This window comes from Sus scrofa, chromosome 8 (assembly GCF_054392235.1).
Source record: "Sus scrofa isolate SSC_HxYL_T2T_F1_AM1 chromosome 8, Sscrofa_HxYL_maternal_Yorkshire_Landrace_v2.0, whole genome shotgun sequence".
NCBI classification, from domain to species: Eukaryota; Metazoa; Chordata; class Mammalia; order Artiodactyla; family Suidae; genus Sus; species Sus scrofa.
The window spans coordinates 71,568,011-71,586,266 of NC_139390.1; the positions used below are offsets into that span (position 1 = coordinate 71,568,011).

The window sequence follows — 18,256 nt, forward strand, 5'->3', positions numbered from 1 at the left end:
CCATTTGAGCATCAAAAACATTCTCACTTATTTCAAAACTTCCTGACACAGCTGAAAAACTATGGGCTCTATGTTGGGACAGATCATCAGCCAATATTTAACTTCTCTTGAGCGTTATCTCCTAGCTTACAGAATTATAAAGAAGAATTAAAGTATATTATGCACATATAAAGTGTTTTCTAGTCCATTAACTATTCTAGAAAAATTCCTGCCATAAGAAATAGCTATTCTATTTCTTAAACAGTGATATAAATAGCATGAGTTGATCTTTTCTTCCTGATATTGTCATCATTACAAACCTCAATCACTATTCAGTGACAATATAAGGAGGGTGGCCATACTTCAGGTTTGGATGATAAATGAGACAATGATCCAAGATAAAAGGATGTATGGAGATATTAGTTAGATGGTTATTCTCTATGTTTCCATTATCATCCTGCAGATGTATGCATATTTATCGTTTGGTCTACAAACCCCACCACACTGATCTTTTTTAACGGTGAAAATTGTCTATTAGTAATCTTCGTAACTTCATAGCCTAATACAGTGTCTGACATTTAATGGCTGTTAGATAAATGAGTAAATAATGCAATAGAAGAGTATGAATTTTTATCCACAAGAACTAGCCCCACTAGCTGTTTTTTTCCCAATTTATATATATTGGTGGGGGCACACCCACGACATATGGAGGTTCCCAGAATAGGGGTCGAATCGGAGCTATAGCTACTGGCCTACACCACAGCCACAGCAATGTCAGATACGACCCAAGTCTGTGACTTACACCATAGCTCACGGCAATGCCGGATCCTTAACCCACTGGGCGAGGCCAGGGATCGAACCTGCAACCTCATGGTTCCTAGTCGGATTTGTTTCCGCTGCACCATGACAGGAATTCCTCCTAATTTATATTTTAATACACCTCAAGAATACATGCTACTGTCTTATCTGTATTCTGATAACCACCTGATTTATTAAGCCTTCACCTTTTACTTCTCCCTTTTTATATACATATATGCTGCCATCTTCAAAGCTGCTCAAAAATCAAGTGACTTGGAACTGAATTATATGTCAGTCAAATAAAGAGATTCTAGAAGAGTCGGTAGGCTTTTGAGGCTCTTTATAGACTTAAGTTTACTCTGTCTACTTCCCAAAGCTAAATAGGATTTACAGACACACAAGACACACAATGTGGTAGAATTACATTCATAGTTATTTTTAAGAGAAACACTTACCCATGGGTGGCATCTCTTTTTTGGAAATCTGGACACCTATCTCTTCACGTTCTTCCATATTTTGGCCCGAATTTCTCTGTAACTTGTCTTGGGCAATATGTGATATATTTATATTTTTATCTTTAGTGTGTTCCATATCAACTTGTTCTTCCACTACATTGGCCTTAAATTGTGTTCCCTGTTTTTGCTTTATAGTCCTTTTGTTTCCAGATGATTTTTTTCCATTCTCAGAATACATTTCATATTTTGCAGATTTACAATTATTTTCCATTTCATCTGTCGAAGCACAACTCCCACCCAGTATGTTTTGTTCAAAAGGCTGAGATTTCTCTACTGGGTGAGCTTTGCTAGAATGTTTGTCACTTGTCAAAGCTGTAGATGATACACTATCACATTTTTCCCTTGACTTCTTCCTCTGAAGTGCAGTGCTCTCAGCAGGGGATACAGTGCCATGTATCAGAGGCCCAGACTTTCTTGGTATAGTAATCCAAGATTGATTGGCAAAACTTTTATCTGATTCATCAATTATAAATTCATCTTCTAATAACTTCGTATTATTTGTAGGAGATAAATGAGGTGGAGCAGTTGTATGCCTAACAACAGAACTAAAACAGAATGCTATAATAAATAAGAGATCAACAAAGTAAAGCTTTTACTTTTGGTTTAAAGACCAGTTCACATGTCTCAATTTTTCCTCACCATCTAAAATCCTTCCATCCCTTTAAATTTCTCCAATATCTGAGCACACTCATTTATAACACTAATGGAAGGGATCACAGAAATTTCAAGCTGGAAGGAAGCCTGGATGTCAACTAATCTAATGTTCCCCAACTCATTAGATACATTAAACAGATGAAACCCAGAGATGTGTAAATATAGCCCAGATAGACTGACAGTACAAAAATGCACGCCATTATTGTATAATATTATATTACATTATGTTTGTATAGGAGTTTCCTTGTGGCGCAGTGGGTGAAGTGGCATCACTGCAGAGGCTTGGGTCAGTGCTATGGCACAGACAGGATCCCGGGCCTGGGAACTTCATATGCCATGGGCACAGCCTACACTCACACACACACTTATATATGTATTTATTTATATGAATATAAATATATGTATCTATATGAATAAATGCATTTACATAAATACAAATATTTATACATTTATATAAACATGTATAAATTCATTTATATAAATATTTACATATTTATATAAACATGTATTGTATTTAGGTAAACATTATGTCTTTATGTAAACATATATTTATATGGACATTTACATATATGTACATATATAAATAAATGTTTGTATAGATGTCTCTTGGAGCCTGAATTCCTTTACATCCGAAACAAGATTATTTCTGAGACACCAAGTCTAGTATTTTAAGAAAAAATCCACTGAAACATAGACTAAATTATATTATGTAAAAACTCATTCCAAGTTTGATAATACACAATTTTCATGTTTTAATATTATAATCAGAGTATAGAAATAAATGGATGTATCTAGAAAGGTAAGTGCACTGGGATTACACAGCATCTTTTCTAATTAGCTGGAAAAGCTTTCTAGAGAAGGAAGGAATCATTCAAAAGATGGTAATCTGATGAACTCCTTTCACATTTCCTTCCTTTTTATGACAACAGCCTTGAGCAAACCACATACTAGAGTAAAACACGCAATATTAAACACTTAAACATTCAAATTCCAAAGCTAGCAAATGTACTCCTGGTTCTGCCCTTTTCACTTAGTAAGAATGTTTAACTATTTATACTCAATTGAAGAAAAGCTAGAATGGAAGAATTGGATTATCACATTTAGTTCCTTTTCTCTTAAGATATTTAAAAAATTATGAAACGAAAATGCCTTCTCTGCTTTTCTAATCTCAAACCCTGATAAATGTTATAATGTATATATATATATATATATATATATCCTAAGAAATATACTGTCTTCTAATACACTTACAAGTTTATATAACTAGAAAAGCTAATAAAAAACAAAGTCAATATAAATAGAAAATCACATAATACATAAATAGAAGACCATGTTTGGAGTTCCCGTTGTGGCTCAGTGGTTAACGAATCTGACTAGCATCCATGAGGAAGCAGGTTCCATCCCTGGCCTTGCTCAGTGGGTTGAGGATCTAGTGTTGCCGTAAGCTGTGGTGTAGGTCACAGACGAGGCTCAGTATCATGTGGCTGTGGCTGTGGCATATGTCGGCAGCTACAGCTCTGACTGGACTCCTATCCTGGGAACCTCCATATGCCATGGGTGTGGTCCTAAAAAAGCAAAAAAAAAAAAAAAAAACAAACAAAAAGAGACCATGTTTAAACAGAAATATTTTTCAACACTTAAAGAAATAGTCAATCTGTTACAAATACATTTAATTTGCTTTATTGCATATTATTTGTAATATCTATTAATTCCATATATTAAAGAAGTAATGCGGGTACTTAAAAATAAAGCCCTCCCAAACCAGCTTAACTAGAATTCTCTAAATCTACTCCTCTATTCTATTTCAAGAGTCTTCCATAACATTAATATATTCAAGCTAAAGATATCCTTAGGAAATATCCTTGACACTTACTTTAAATCAATTGTTTATATTCCTCCAAAATTCATAAATTGCCATGTGAGGTTATGGCAATAAGATAACCATCTATGAACCAGGAAGGAGGCTTCACCAGACATTGTATCTCCTTGAGCCTTGATCTTGCACTTCCCAGTCCCAGCATGGTGAAAAGTAAGTTTCTGTTGTTACAACAGTCCAAATGGATTAAGATAACACTATTACTATTCAGAATAGAGAAAGATGACTTCTGGCTACGTGGAAAAATCAAGAAAAACTGCTCTGTAGCATTTGAGGTAGATGGTGAAAGATGGATATGAATTTGGTCAAGAGGAAAGAGCAATAAAGACAGGAGTTCTTATATTGGCTCAGTGGTTAACAAACCCAACCAGCATCCACGAGGATGCAGGTTCAATCCCTAGCCGTGCTCAGTGGGTTAAGGATCCGGCATTGCTGTGAACTGTGGTATAGGCCACAGACGCAGCTCAGATCCCATGTTGCTGTGGTTGCAGTGTAGGCTGGCGGCTACAGCTCCAATTGGACCTCTAGCCTGGGAACTTCCATATGCCGTGGGTGCAGACCTAAAAAAAGTAAAAAAAAAAAAAAGAAAGGAAGGAAGAAAGAAATAGCAATAAAGACAATCAGAAGGAAGAGCATAAGCAAAAGCATAGAAGCAAGAAGGCATCAGGAATAGTGAGTAGTTACATCTGGCAATGGCACTTCAAACTTTACTTACTAGTTTATCCCGAAAACTTAAAATCATTAAAAAATACTTTTTTGGACAGAGATATATATAATTAGCACGTAAGTGTAACATATTTGTATCAGATAGTAGGGACAACATCCATACAAGAGGTAATAGATGCCACACACTGTCGCGAGACATGTTTCTACAATATTTTCTTAGCCTCTTTGCTGAAAACTATCTTGTCCTTCTTTACTTTACCCCACCTTCCTGCTTGAAAAACAGTCACAGTGATGGTGAATGACTTAAGCTTAAACACAAAGACCTAAAGGCATACGTTATTCATAGGGTCAGCTGAATGAGGACTTAATACAGTGGTCTAGGCATGCAGGACCTGTGCAGATTGCCAAGCCATTTGCACAGCATGATATGTCCTCTTAAGAATAAGAGAGGAGCCCCATAGCCCCAAGGGATTTATGAGGGTTAGAGGGATATGCATTAGCAAAGAATAACGGAGGTGCAAACCTAGGCACACCTTCTGCAGAAGCACAATGGTGATTCTCTAGATGCTATGCATAGATAACCAACACCAAGCTTCCTCAAATGCTAATGATTATTAAATGCCTAAACGTCAGAGTAAAAGCTTAATTGGCAACCGGTGAAGTGACTTTTAAAATAACTTAAAAAAACCTATATCCTGCACCTACAACCCCCTTCTCACTTGACATAATCCTAAAAAACACAATAAAAGCAGTGTGGTTTCTTAAGGCAGTGCTCTTGGTCCCTGAGACCTTGAGTCCCCCGGGTCCCACCTTTACTTAAGATAAATGTCTCTGTGTCTTGTTTTATGTTAACTTTTTTCCTTAAGTTTCACAGCACCTGTTCTTCATCCCCATCCTGCTGAGCTGGTCTCGGCAACACAGGAGTTCCTGCCACGGCTCAGTGGTTAACCAACCCGACCAGTGGGTTCAACAAGGACGTGGGTTCAACCCCTGGCCTCAGTGAGTTAAGGATCTGGCATTGCCATGAGCTGTGGTGTAGGTCACAGACATGGCTTGGATCCCTCATTGTCGTGGCTGTGGTATAGGCTGGCAGCTGTAGCTCCGATTTGACCCCTAGCCTGGGAACCTCCACATGCCATGGATAAGGCCCTGAACAGACAAAAAAAAAAAAAAAAAAAAAGATGCCACACACATGTGCACACACACAGAAAGAAGGGTGGGCCAGAAAGGAACCAACTCTAAAACAAAAGAGGAATGTCATTCATTCAATATGTTTTTATAAAACCTTCCTAATATATTCCCTAACATTCTGATACTACAGAAAATACAAAGGAATCTAAACTCCTAGAAAGAACTTCTATATTAATCTACTAAGAAAAACATATATAAAATACCTAAATTACAATACAAAGCAAGAAACTATTTTAAAATACACTGGAGTGGGACTTGGAAAAAAATTAGAAGCCTAGCAAGGACCTTAGAAGAAAATACAGACTGGCACACGACAGAAGCCAGGCAACTGCCAATATGTACCACCAGGCTGGCAGAAAGAGCTCACCAGTGTGTGAATACTGCTGACAGATCTGAAGTTTATTCTGTAGTCCAGTAGTTCTCAACCCTTGCTGCCATTAATCCTAGTTAACCCTAATGTGCTGCCAGAATTAACAATCACTATATGGACACCACAGAACTAGGAAAGATTTTTAAGTAGGCAAGAACAGATTAAAACTTACTTTAGGACTACCCTTTTTCTGACACAATCAAAAGATACAGAAGAAATATTTAAAACCCTTAACAGTGAAATAAAAGCACCCTGACATAATTCTATTTCTAAACAATGTCTTTATTCTTTGATATCATACATTCTAGAAAGAAAGTACAGATGAGCAAAAGCAATGAAAGTTGAGTAAACCTGTTTTCTTTCAAATCTAATTTAATATCCGTTAAATGATGGCTTTGAGATTAATTTTGGTAAAAAACTACTCTCTCCTTATTGGTGAGGCATAATTTCAATTAAAAATTGTGTCAATCAGGGAGTTCCCGTCATGGCTCAGTGGTTAATGAATCCGACTAGGGACCATGAGGTTGAGGTTCGATCCCTGGCCTTTGTCAGTGAGTTAAGGATCCGGCTAGCATTGCCCTGAACTGTGGTGTAGATCGCAGACACAGCTCAGATTCCACATTGCTGTGGCTGTGGCGTAGGCTGGCGGCTACAGCTAGGATTAGACCCTCAGCCTGGGAACTTCCACATGCTGTGGGGGTGGCCTTAGAAAAGACCCAAAAAAAAAATTTGCGTCAATTAAAATTAACTTGTAGTTAAGTAGCATCAAGAATCCTTAGGTAACTGTTCACAAAATGTGAAAGAAAAATGAGGACAATTTCTTCAAAACTCACCTGGATTCGTTTTTTCTTTTTACAGTTTCTAAAAACAATGTTGAAAAACTCTTTCTAGTCTGTGGTTGATCTTCATATTCTGAACCTTGTATTCTTTTTTCAGATGTTCCTGATTGTTTCTTCTCTTGTGGTCCTTCTGATACTTTATCCCCTATTTCTGAAGTATTATTCACTATTTCTACTTTCTTTAAAACATCTTTATCTCCAAAGTTTAACCTAAAAGGTTAAAAGACAAGCTGAATGTTCCACCATCTGTTGACTTATGAGTTTTCCTAAACTCCCTTATAGTGACAAATACAACCACTTACAAAATTTTCCTATGGGCCTTTATTTAAAACCTATAAATGCTGATGTGTTTCTCCTACAAAAATACGAAAGGTAAATTGTTCAGAAAAATTAAATTTTGTACTTGAAGACAGAATAAAGGAGAAAAACAATGGTTAAATCTTGTAACAAGGACATTCGTAACTTAGAGCACTAGCTCTCAAACATTTAATATGAATTTGACTCATCTAAAGAATCTTATTAAAATGTAGATTCTGATTCAGTAGGTGCAGCACAGGGTTTGAGATTCTCTATTTCTACAGGCTTCCAAACAATGCCATTGCTCTCGATCCTGAGCTGCAGATAACACTTGGAATAGTAACATTTTTTATCTACTTAATTCCTTGGCTCCAAGAATCACACAAGACCCTGGATGGATATTACATTCTTTGCAGAGGGCCCAGTAGCAAAGGACAATGAACATTCTATTTTGCTTCTTAAAGGCCATACTTATTCTTTGCAACCCAGAAATGACCTTATATACACCTACCCTTGTAATTAGAAATAACATAGACGAAATATAAATCATTTCTCTTAAGGAGTCACAGAAAACTATCAGGAAAATAAATAAATAAAATAGGAGTTCCCGCTGTCTGCACAACAGGATTAGTGGCATCTCTGGAGTGCTGGAATGCAGGTTTGATCCCCGGCCTGGCACAGTGGGTTAAGGATCCAGTGTTGCCGCAGCTGTGGTGTAGGTCACAACTGTGGCCAAGATCTGACCCCTGGCATTGGGAACTCCATATGCCACAGGATGGTCAAAAAAGAAAAAAATATGCTTTTCCATAGACTACAGAAAAGTTTACCCTCAAACTTCTCTGAAGTACACTTTAAGGCCTCCCATATTAAATATAAATTGAATATATACTGAATATATGTTACATTTTTCTCATAACATTAATATTCCTCAATACTCACTATAAAACAAACACTAAATTACCAACTTTTTAATATAAAATTTTTTATAAGTAGAATTAATATTTTTTAAATAAATATTCACCTTTTTTTGGTTTTACGAGAACTCTCTGTACTTGAAGACATGGTATTTACTGAATTTTCAGATGTGTAGGTCTCTCTCTTTTGGGCAACAGATGGAACAGCCTTTTGCAATAAAGTTGCTTTTGCATCCAGGTCAGAAGGTGATCCAATAGATAAGTAAAATTCTTCATCAGCTTCCTTGTGATGATCTTTTAGCTTTTTACCTGACATTTTTCTCAAGTCAGATGTGTGTTCTGAATGAACCTCAGGTGCCAAAATTTTGTGATGAACCTCATGGGCCTGAACTAGAAAAAAATTATATGAAAATATCAAAAACTTTTAAATAATAATATTAGAATCAAACATGCTTTTTGAAATTCAGCAACAATTTAAATAGAAAGTTTCCAGAAGACTCACAGGTCATTACGTTTATAATCAAAGATCTATGGTTAAAATATGTAAGTACTTTAAAAGTTCTAATTTATGTAATTAATAAAATGAAAGGTGTGTGTGGTCCATGCTCTACCGTTCTGAAATAACTAAAATCCTCAAACATAGAAAATAACACAATTTTATTGATGTAGTAAATTTATTGAAGATTTGAACATAGTCAAACTCATAGAAGGAGAGATTAGAATAGTGGTTGCCAGGGGCCGGGAGGAGGGAGAAATGGGGAGTTGCTAATTAATAGGTGTAAAGTTTCAGTTACACAAGACAAATAAGCTTTAGAGATCTACTGTAGAGCATTGTGCCTACAGGTAACAACATTCTACTGACACTTCAAAAGTCTGCTGAGAGGGTAGATCTCATGTAAAATGTCCTTAACACAATAACATAGACAATTTTTAAAAAATATCTGAATAAATCTATACACAGAAAAAATAATGAACTAATCCTAGAGAAGTAATGAGATTCAAACTTTAAGAGTTGGGCAATTAGGGCAGCCAGACAAGCACAGTTTGATACATATACATAGATATATACAGAGAGAAAATATATATATTTATACACATAAGAGAAAATACATATGTATTTCTTTATATCTCTATCAAGAAGAATATATATTCTCTTTATGTTCCTTCATACATCAAGGAAAATGTAGATGGCTGGGTAGTACTCATACTGATTCATACTTTTAAATAGCAAAGATTAAAAATTTAAGGAGTTCCCATCGTGGTGCAGTGGAAATGAATTCGACTAGGAACCATGAGGTTGCAGGTTTGACCCCTGACCTTGCTCAGGGGGTTAAGGATCCGGAGCTGCCGTGAGCTGTGATGTAGGTCACAGATGCATCCTGGATCCTGCGCTACTGTGGCTGTGGCTGTGGCGTGGACAGGCAGCTCTAGCTCCGATTCGACCCCTAGCCCGGGAACCTCTATATGCTGTGGGTGCAGCCCTAAAAAAAGCAAAAAAAAAAAAAAAATTAAAATACAGCCAAAAACAGGACTTGGGTTCTGGAACAAATGGCACAGGCTCACTTTTTCTTGCTTTTTCCTTTACATACAGCTAAAACAAACAACTAACTCTGAGAGCTGAGAGGAAGAAAGTATATTTGCTAGGAATCTCAAGCCTTAAGCAGCAACAGTGTGATATATCTCCTGCAGCATCACAAGATGAAACAAACCAAAACACCAGCTAGGACTCTGTCATTGGAAACAACATCCACAAAAATAGACAAGTACCTACACATTAAACCAAAACCAACTATAAAAAGACTGAAGGGAGTTCCCATCGTGGCGCAGTGGTTAACGAATCCGACTAGGAACCATGAGGTTGCGGGTTCGGTCCCTGCCCTTGCTCAGTGGGTTAACGATCTGGCGTTGCCGTGAGCTGTGGTGTAGGTTGCAGACGCGACTCGGATCCCGCGTTGCTGTGGCTCTGGCTTAGGCCAGTGGCTACGGCTCCGATTCAACCCCTGGCCTGGGAACCTCCATGTGCCGCGGGAGCGGCCCAAGAAATAGCAACAACAACAACAACAACAACAAAAAGCCAAAAAAAAAAAAAAAAAAGACTGAAATACAATGAAGGATATCTTAATAATCAAAATGTTAAGAAACAATCAAAAGGACTCACCATACCAAAAAAACAGAAAAAACGCAGCCTGAACAAGAAAATGTGAGCAACAGATGCAAAAGGACAAAATAAATCAGATGTCGGGATTATTTGACAAGAATTTACATAAAGCAGGAGTTCCCATCGTTGGCACAGTGGTTAACGAATCCGACTAGGAACCATGAGGTTGCGGTTCGATCCCTGGCCTCGCCCAGTGGGTTAAGGAGCCGGCATTGCCGAGAGCTGTGGTGTAGGTCGCAGACGAGGCTCGGAACCCACGTTGCTGTGGCTCTGGCACAGGCTGGTGGCTACAGCTCCAATTGGACCCCTAGCCAGGGAACCTCCATATGCCACGGGTGCCTCCCTAGAAAAGACAAAAAAAAAAAAAAAAATTTACATAAAGCAACCACCATAAAAATGTCAACATTCAATTATAAACTCTCTTGAAACAAATGAAAAGATAGAAACTCTAAAACAAATACAAGATACAAAAGAGAATAAGCTTTTTGGATTTTAGCCATTCCTATAGTTGTGCAGTAGTATTGTTTTACTTTAAAATTCCCTAATGATGGGAGTTCCCGTCGTGGCGCAGTGGTTAACGAATCCGACTAGGAACCATGAGGTTGCGGGTTCGATCCCTGCCCTATGCTCAGTGGGTTAACGATCTGGCGTTGCCGTGAGCTGTGGTGTAGGTTGCAGACGCGACTCGGACTCGGATCCCGCGTTGCTGTGGCTCTGGCATAGGCCGGTGGCTACAGCTCCGATTCAACCCCTAGCCTGGGAACCTCCATATGCCGAGGGAGCGGCCCAAGAAATAGCAACAACAACAACAACAACAACAAAAGACAAAAAAATAAAATAAAATAAAATTCCCTAATGACAATAATAATGAGCAAATCAAAATCATAATGATGCTACTTCACACCCATTAAGAGGGGAAGAAGGAAAGAAGTTAACAAGTACTTGTGCACTGCTGGTGGGAACACAGAATGATGCAGCCACTACAGAAAACAGTTTGCTTCCTCAAGAATTAAAAATACAATTACCATGTGATCCAATAATTCTTTTTTTGCATATATATTCAAAATAGATTGAAAGCAGGAACTTCAAGAGGTATTTATAAATCCATGTTCCTGGCAGTATTATTCACAAAAGATGAAAGGTAGAAACCACCTAAATGTCCATCAATGGATACATAGACAAAACAAAGTGTGATATACATACAGCAAGATATTGTTCTGCTTTAAAAAGGAAGGAAATCTTGACACATGCTACAATATGGCTGAAACCTGAGGACATTATGCTATGGAAATAAGCCAGTTACAAAAAGATAAAAACTGCACAATTCCATTCATATAAGGTATGCAGAACAGTCATATTCAGAGACAGGAAGTAGAATGATAGTTATCAGAGGCTGGGGGGTAGGGGTTGAGGGATTGCTTAATGAGCTCAATTTTGCAAGATAAAAAGTATTGTGGATGGGTGGTGGTGACAGTTGGACAACAATGTGAAATCTTGTTAATGCCAAAGAACTGTACACTTAAAAATGTTTAAAACTGGGAGTTCCCATTGTGGTGCAGTGGAAACAAATTTGACTACTATCCATGAGGACGCAGGTTCCATCTCTGGACTTGCTCAGTGGGTTAAGGACCCTGCGTGGCTGTGGCTGTGGTGTAGGCTGCTGGCGCAGCTCCAATTAGACCCCCTAGCCTGGGAACTTCCACACTCTGAGGACCTGGCCAAAAATAAAATAGTCTAAAAAAATAAAAGCACAGAATAAACAAAGCTTTTTTAAAAAAAATGTTTAAAATGGGAATTCCCGTTGTGGCGCAGCAGAAAGAAATCCAACTAGGAACGATGAGGTCCAGGGTTTGATCCGTGGCCTCACTCAGTGGGTTAAGAATCCAGCGTTGCCTTGAGCTGCGGTGTAGGTTGCAGACGCACCTCGGATCTGGCATTGCTATGGCTCTGGCATAGGCCAGAAGCTACAGCTCCAATTAGATCTCTCGCTTGGGAACCTCCATATGCTGTGAGTGTGGCCCTAAAAGGACAAAAGACCAAAAAAAAAAAAAAAAACTTTAAAATGCTAAGTTTAATATTCTACTGTAATTTTTTTAAATTATTTTTTCAAAAGGAATGAAGAGCGAAAACAGTAATGTATGTGTAAATATAAACAATGACTGAAACAAAAATAGTCTTAGATAAAAGATACCAAAATACATAGCAGAATTAACATACATGATAACAGGAATAAAATATATAACAATAGTATATCAGTTGGGAATTAGAGAGTTGTTCTAGTCACTGTGTCTGAATAAAAAAACTCCGTAATTTGGCTGCATAAAACAACCACGTATTATGTTCACAGATTCTGTGGGGCTGGAATTTGGCAGAGCACAGCGGCTGACAGCTTTTCTCTGCTCCAGGAAGTCCAGGGCCTGGGAAGATTTCAGAGTGCTGCTCACTCACATGTCAGACATCTGAGGCTGGCTGCCAGCTGAAGGAATATTACTGTCTATGTATCTGCAAGTGGGCTAGTGGGGCTTCCTCACAGTATGATATTTGGGTTATAAGGCAGAATATCCCAAGAGAGAAACATGAGAAAGAGACGGAGCCAAACCAAGTTTTATGTTCCAACACTGAAAGTCACAGATATACCACATTCTATGATATATGATACATGATATAATATGTACAAACAACCTCACTCACCTAAGGGGGTAGGGGAAAAAGATGCTATATAAGGTTAGAAATGAGTGGAGTTCATAAAACTGAAAGCTAAGAATTTGTACATAAGATTATCATATGAAGTGCAGTCAGAGAAAGACAAATATTATATCACATATGTGAAATCTAAAAAAGAGTACGAATGAACTTATTTACAAAACAGAAACAGACTCACAGATATAGAAAACAAACCTAGGGTTAGCAAAGGGCAAGGTAGGGGAGGGATAAATTAGGAGTATGAGATTAACTGGACATGCTACCATACATAAAAAAGACCTATGACAAGGATTTACTGTATAGCACAGGGATTACACTCATTATCTTGTAATAACCTATAATGGAAAATAATCAGAAAAAAGGATATATATATACATATATCTGAATTACTTTGCTGCACACCTGAACCTAACACAGCATTATAATCAACTATGCTTCATTAAAAAAGAAAGATATTGTGCATAAGCCCTGTACTCTAGTTGATATATTGTTATATATATGTATATAGGAATTTTTGGGGGGGCGGTGAAAAGAAAGAAGAGTTTATTGAACATGGCGAGGTGGAAAGAAAGTACAGTTTATTGAGATAAGAGACACTGCAAGCACAGGGGGATGACTTCCTGATAATCAGGGAGAGGCAACCGTATTTAGGAATTTTTTAAAGTTAAGTAAATGGACGGTGAATGGTGAGTGCCAAGTTTGTCACTTGTAGAGTGGAAGTTTACAGATAAGCAAGGGAAAGAGGCTAGAATAACCCATGTGGAAATGGATTAGCATTGAAGACATCAATATGAATCCATGTCTAACTTAATACAGAAATAGCTACACAGAAAAATACTGAAACATACGAATACATACACCAATTAGTATACACACATATACTTCCTTGCTGTCAGTTAAGCTCTTGAAGCAGTAACACCCTGGGAATGACAGTAAACCTGGTACCCAGATATGGGTTCCTGATACCATTCTTCAGTAAAAGAAACCATTAATTAGTTCCTTGGAGAAATGGCTGATTCTAGGACAGGGGTAGGATACCCATAAGGTAAGCCTGGAGCACCCCATAGTTCCAAACAGTAGGAAGTGTTCAAAAACAACAGTAACAACAAAAGTGGGGTTTGTCAAAAGGGCATAGGAGCCAATGAAAGAGCTCCTAATGGCCAAAGCTGGAAGAATTTGAGTAACAAAATAAATAAAATACTACTGGATTATAAATCAAAGTATAAAATAATGTTTCTACCTCAAAAACTAAAAAAGAGCAAAGTAAACCCAAACCAAGGACAAGAATAGAAAAAAATAAGAGCAGAAATCAATGAAACTGAAAACAGGAAGAAAATACAGAAAATTACTGAAATAATAAGCTAGTTCATTTAAATGAAAATGATAAACCTCTAATAAATTGACAAAGAGAAAAAGACAAGACAAATCACCAATATCCAGAATAAATGGTATATAACAAGAGACCCTGTAGCTACTAGAAGGATAATATGGTAATACTATGTGCAACTTTATGCTCATAAACTCAACAACTTAGAAGAAATGGACCAATTCTTCAAAAACCATAAACTATCGAAATTGTGGCAAGATAAAATAAATAACCTAAATAGTCCAGTAACTATTAAAGAAGTGAATTTGTAACTCAAAAGCTCTTGAAAAAGAAATTCACAGACCAGACGATATCACCGGAGAACATTATACCAAAAATGTAAAGTAAAACCAATTTTATACAATCCCTTCCACCAATTAGAAGGGGGGATAATTTCCAACTCATTTTATAAGGTTGTTAAGCATTACCTTGATAGCAAAATCATACAAATAACAGCATGAAAAAGAAAACCACAAATCACCATCTCTCAGTAACCTTAGATGCAAAAAATTCTCAAGAAAATCACATCCAACAATGTATAAAAAGTATTAATATTCCATAATTGGCATTTATGGTCAACAAAAGAATACATGTTTTTCAAGTACCCATGAAACATTCATAAAGACAGACAATATCCTGGATCATAAAATAAATCTTCAAAACTTTAAAAGAACTGAAATCACATAGTGTACATTATGCCATAAAGAAATCAGGATTAGAAATCAGTAAAGGAAAGACAACAGGAAAAATCCTAAACACTTGGATTAACACACTCCTAATGGGATAAATGGGATAAAAAGTCTCAAAGGATTTTTTTTTTTTGGTTGCGACCGTGGAAGTTCCTGGGGTCAGGGATTGAACCCAAGCCACAGTAGTGACAACATCAAGTCCTTAACCATAAGGCCACCAAGGAACTCCTCAAAGGATCTTTAGAAATGACACAGAAATAAAAAATGAACAGAACACACAACATCTCAAAATCTGTGGGATGAAGCTACAGCAATGCTAAGGGAAATTTATACTGAAGTGTATATACACTTAGCATAATGTTTCTAAGGTTCTTCCATGCTGCAGCATATATCAGAACTTCATTCCTCTTTATGGCTGAACAATACTCTACTCTCTATATATGCCACATGTTGTTTGTCCATTCACTTATTAATGGGACACTTTTGGGTATTGTGAATAATACTGAAATTGAACACTGGAGTACAAGTATCTGAATCCCTGTTTTCAATTCTTCTGAATATAAACCTAAAAGCAGAAATGCTACTTAATTTTTTGAAGAACCACCAAACTGTTTTCCACTGTAGCTGCTCCATTTTACATCCCTACAAGCAATACACAAGGAGTTCTATAAAATTCCACAAACTCATTAACATTTATTTTATTAAATCTTTTAAAATATTTTTTTAGGAGTTCCTGTCATGGCTCAGTGGTTAACGAATCCGACTAGGAACCATGAGGTTGCGGGTCCAATCCCTGGCCTTGCTCAGTGGGTTAAGGATCCAGAGTTGCTGTGAGCTGTGGTGTAGGTCACAGACACGGTTCAGATCTGGCATTGCTGTGGCTGTGGCGTAGGCTGGCGGCTACAACTTCGATTAGACCCCTAGCCTGGGAACCTCCATATGCCGTGGGAGCGGCCCCAGAAGAGGCAGAGACAAAATAAAAAATAAAAAATATTTTTTAAAATATTTTTAACAAGAATGATATGCACACTAATATATATAAAATGGTATCTCATTAGGGTTTTGATTTGCATCTCTCTAATGACTACTAATGTTGAACAACTTTTCATAGAGTTGTTACCGGCTTGCCAGACACTCTGGAGGTCAAAACACTGAGGTGTCAAGGTTTGCAGCAAAGAGGGTTTATTCAAAAGGCAGCCAAGCAAGATGGCCGGGCATGGGGAATAGTTTGAAAGGTGACAAAAAAGTTGCAATAAATGTCATTCTGCACAAGCCTCTGCAGGATCAAAAGGTCACCAAGTGGACCTTCAAGCATGCCCGGTTTAAGTGTTGGTAGTCCTATCCAGTCTTAACCAGCTTAGCTCAAGCTAGATGTAGCTGATTCCAAGTTCCCAAAAAACAACTCAAGCAAACATCTTCTTGTTCAGCCTATGTGCTACTTGGAAGACTTGCAAGTCTTAAAGCAACTGTAATTAGTGAAGGCTGGTAAAACAGATGGCAGGTAAAACCCATGGCTTCACATTCATTGGCCAAACAGAGTCTGTTAAAGTCCATTACAGCCCTTTGCCCCCCTTTTAATTGGGCAGTTTATTTTTGTTGTTGAGTTGCAAGAATTCTTTTTATATTTTAAATAGAAATCCCTTGTTAGATACACTATATGCAAATACTTTTCCCCATTGTGGGTTATCCTTTCATGCTATGGATAGTGCCCTTCATACACTTTCGAAGGACATAAACACATAAGACATATGTTCTTACATAGAAAATCTAAATAACACAAAAATATCAATTTTTACAAAATTACTACGCAAATTAGGTACAATTTTAGTTACAAACATAACAAGATTTTATTGGAAACTGGATAAAACTAGAAGTTCATAGGAAGAAAAAAGGTCTGAGAATGGCAGAATGGTGAATATAAAGACCTTTATATCAGCATATACTACAAAACTACCATTAGTAAAACTGTATTGTGTTGACATTAGGAAAAAACATATACTGAATGATATGTGAGATGTAACACATGATAAAAGTAGCACATTTATAAGAATATGGATTATTTAATTAACAAATGGATCTAGCACAAGTGACCATCTGGAAAAAAATAACATTATGTCACATTATATACCAAAACACATTCCAAATGGATTAAACCTTTAAATTTAAAAAAAGACGTTAAAATGAAAATTAAGAAGACATTACTCAGAGTTCCCGTTGTGGCGCAGCAGAAACGAATTCAACTAGGAACCATGAGGAGGCAGGTTCGATCACTGGCCTCGCTCAGTGGGTTAAGGCTCCGTCACTGTCATGAGCTGTGGTGTAGGTTGAAGACACAGCTCGGATCCTGCGTTGCTGTGGCTGTGGTGTAGGCCGGCGGCTATAACTCCGATTAGACCCCTAGCCTGGGAACCTCCATATGCCGCAAGTGCGGCCCTGAAACGAAAAAAAAAAAAAAGAAAAAATATTACTAATACTATTAGGATAAAACAACCTTTTAACCAAAACAAGAAATTCAAAAGCTATAAATGAAAAAACTCACATATTTGACAATTAAAATAAAATTTTACTCATCCTATAAGACACTATAACTAAAATCTATAATAATTAAGGGATCATTTGGACAAATATCTGTCACAGAAATTACAAATAGTTACAGATAGTCAATTTAAAGATCTCTCACAAACTAGGAAAAAAAAATGTGCAAAGAATATGAACAGACAGCTCAGATAAAAGGAAATTCAGGAGTTCCCATCATGGCTCAGTGGTTAATGAACCCAACTAGTATCCTTAGGGACACAGGTTCAATCCCTGGCCTTGCTCAGTGGGTTAAGGATCTGGCATTGCCATGAACTGTGGTGTATGTAGGTCGCAGACATGGCTCGCATCTGGCATGGCTGTGGCACAGGCTGGCAGCTGCAGCTCCAATTTGAACCCTAGCCTGAACCTCCATATGCCGAGGGTGCGACCCTAAAAACACACACACAAAAAAAACAAACAAAAAAGGACATTCAAATAGCCAGTAAGTTTATAAAAAGGTATTCAAGTTCAGCGATAATCACAGAAACACTAAAGTAACAATGAGATCAGTTAATACTGATCAAACTAGCAAAAAAGTATAATAGTAAATAATCTATTAGGTAAAAGTTTTTTTTACATTGCTGATATAAAAGGAAACTTCAAAAGCCTCTTCTGAAAGCATTTGCAGGCACACATATTTCCGTGTGTTTTCATTCAGGAGTAC

The 18,256-nt window shown here is 37.3% G+C and overlaps 1 protein-coding gene across 3 annotated transcripts in view; it reads right to left on the reverse strand.

The window, feature by feature from the left end:
- Positions 1-18,256, reverse strand: part of CENPC (centromere protein C) — a 77,547-nt gene that overhangs the window by 43,269 nt on the left and 16,022 nt on the right. For 2 of the 3 annotated variants that reach the window (XM_013978751.3, XM_003482404.5), the window contains exons 6-8: positions 8,207-8,489; positions 6,883-7,098; positions 1,233-1,837 (exon numbers count right to left, since the gene is read on the reverse strand). In XM_013978751.3, coding sequence (XP_013834205.3) covers positions 1,233-1,837; positions 6,883-7,098; positions 8,207-8,489 — 1,104 coding nt within the window. Of the gene's footprint in view, positions 1-846; positions 1,838-6,882; positions 7,099-8,206; positions 8,490-18,256 lie in introns of all 3 variants that reach the window. The other variant, XR_014812618.1, reaches the window with a different exon arrangement.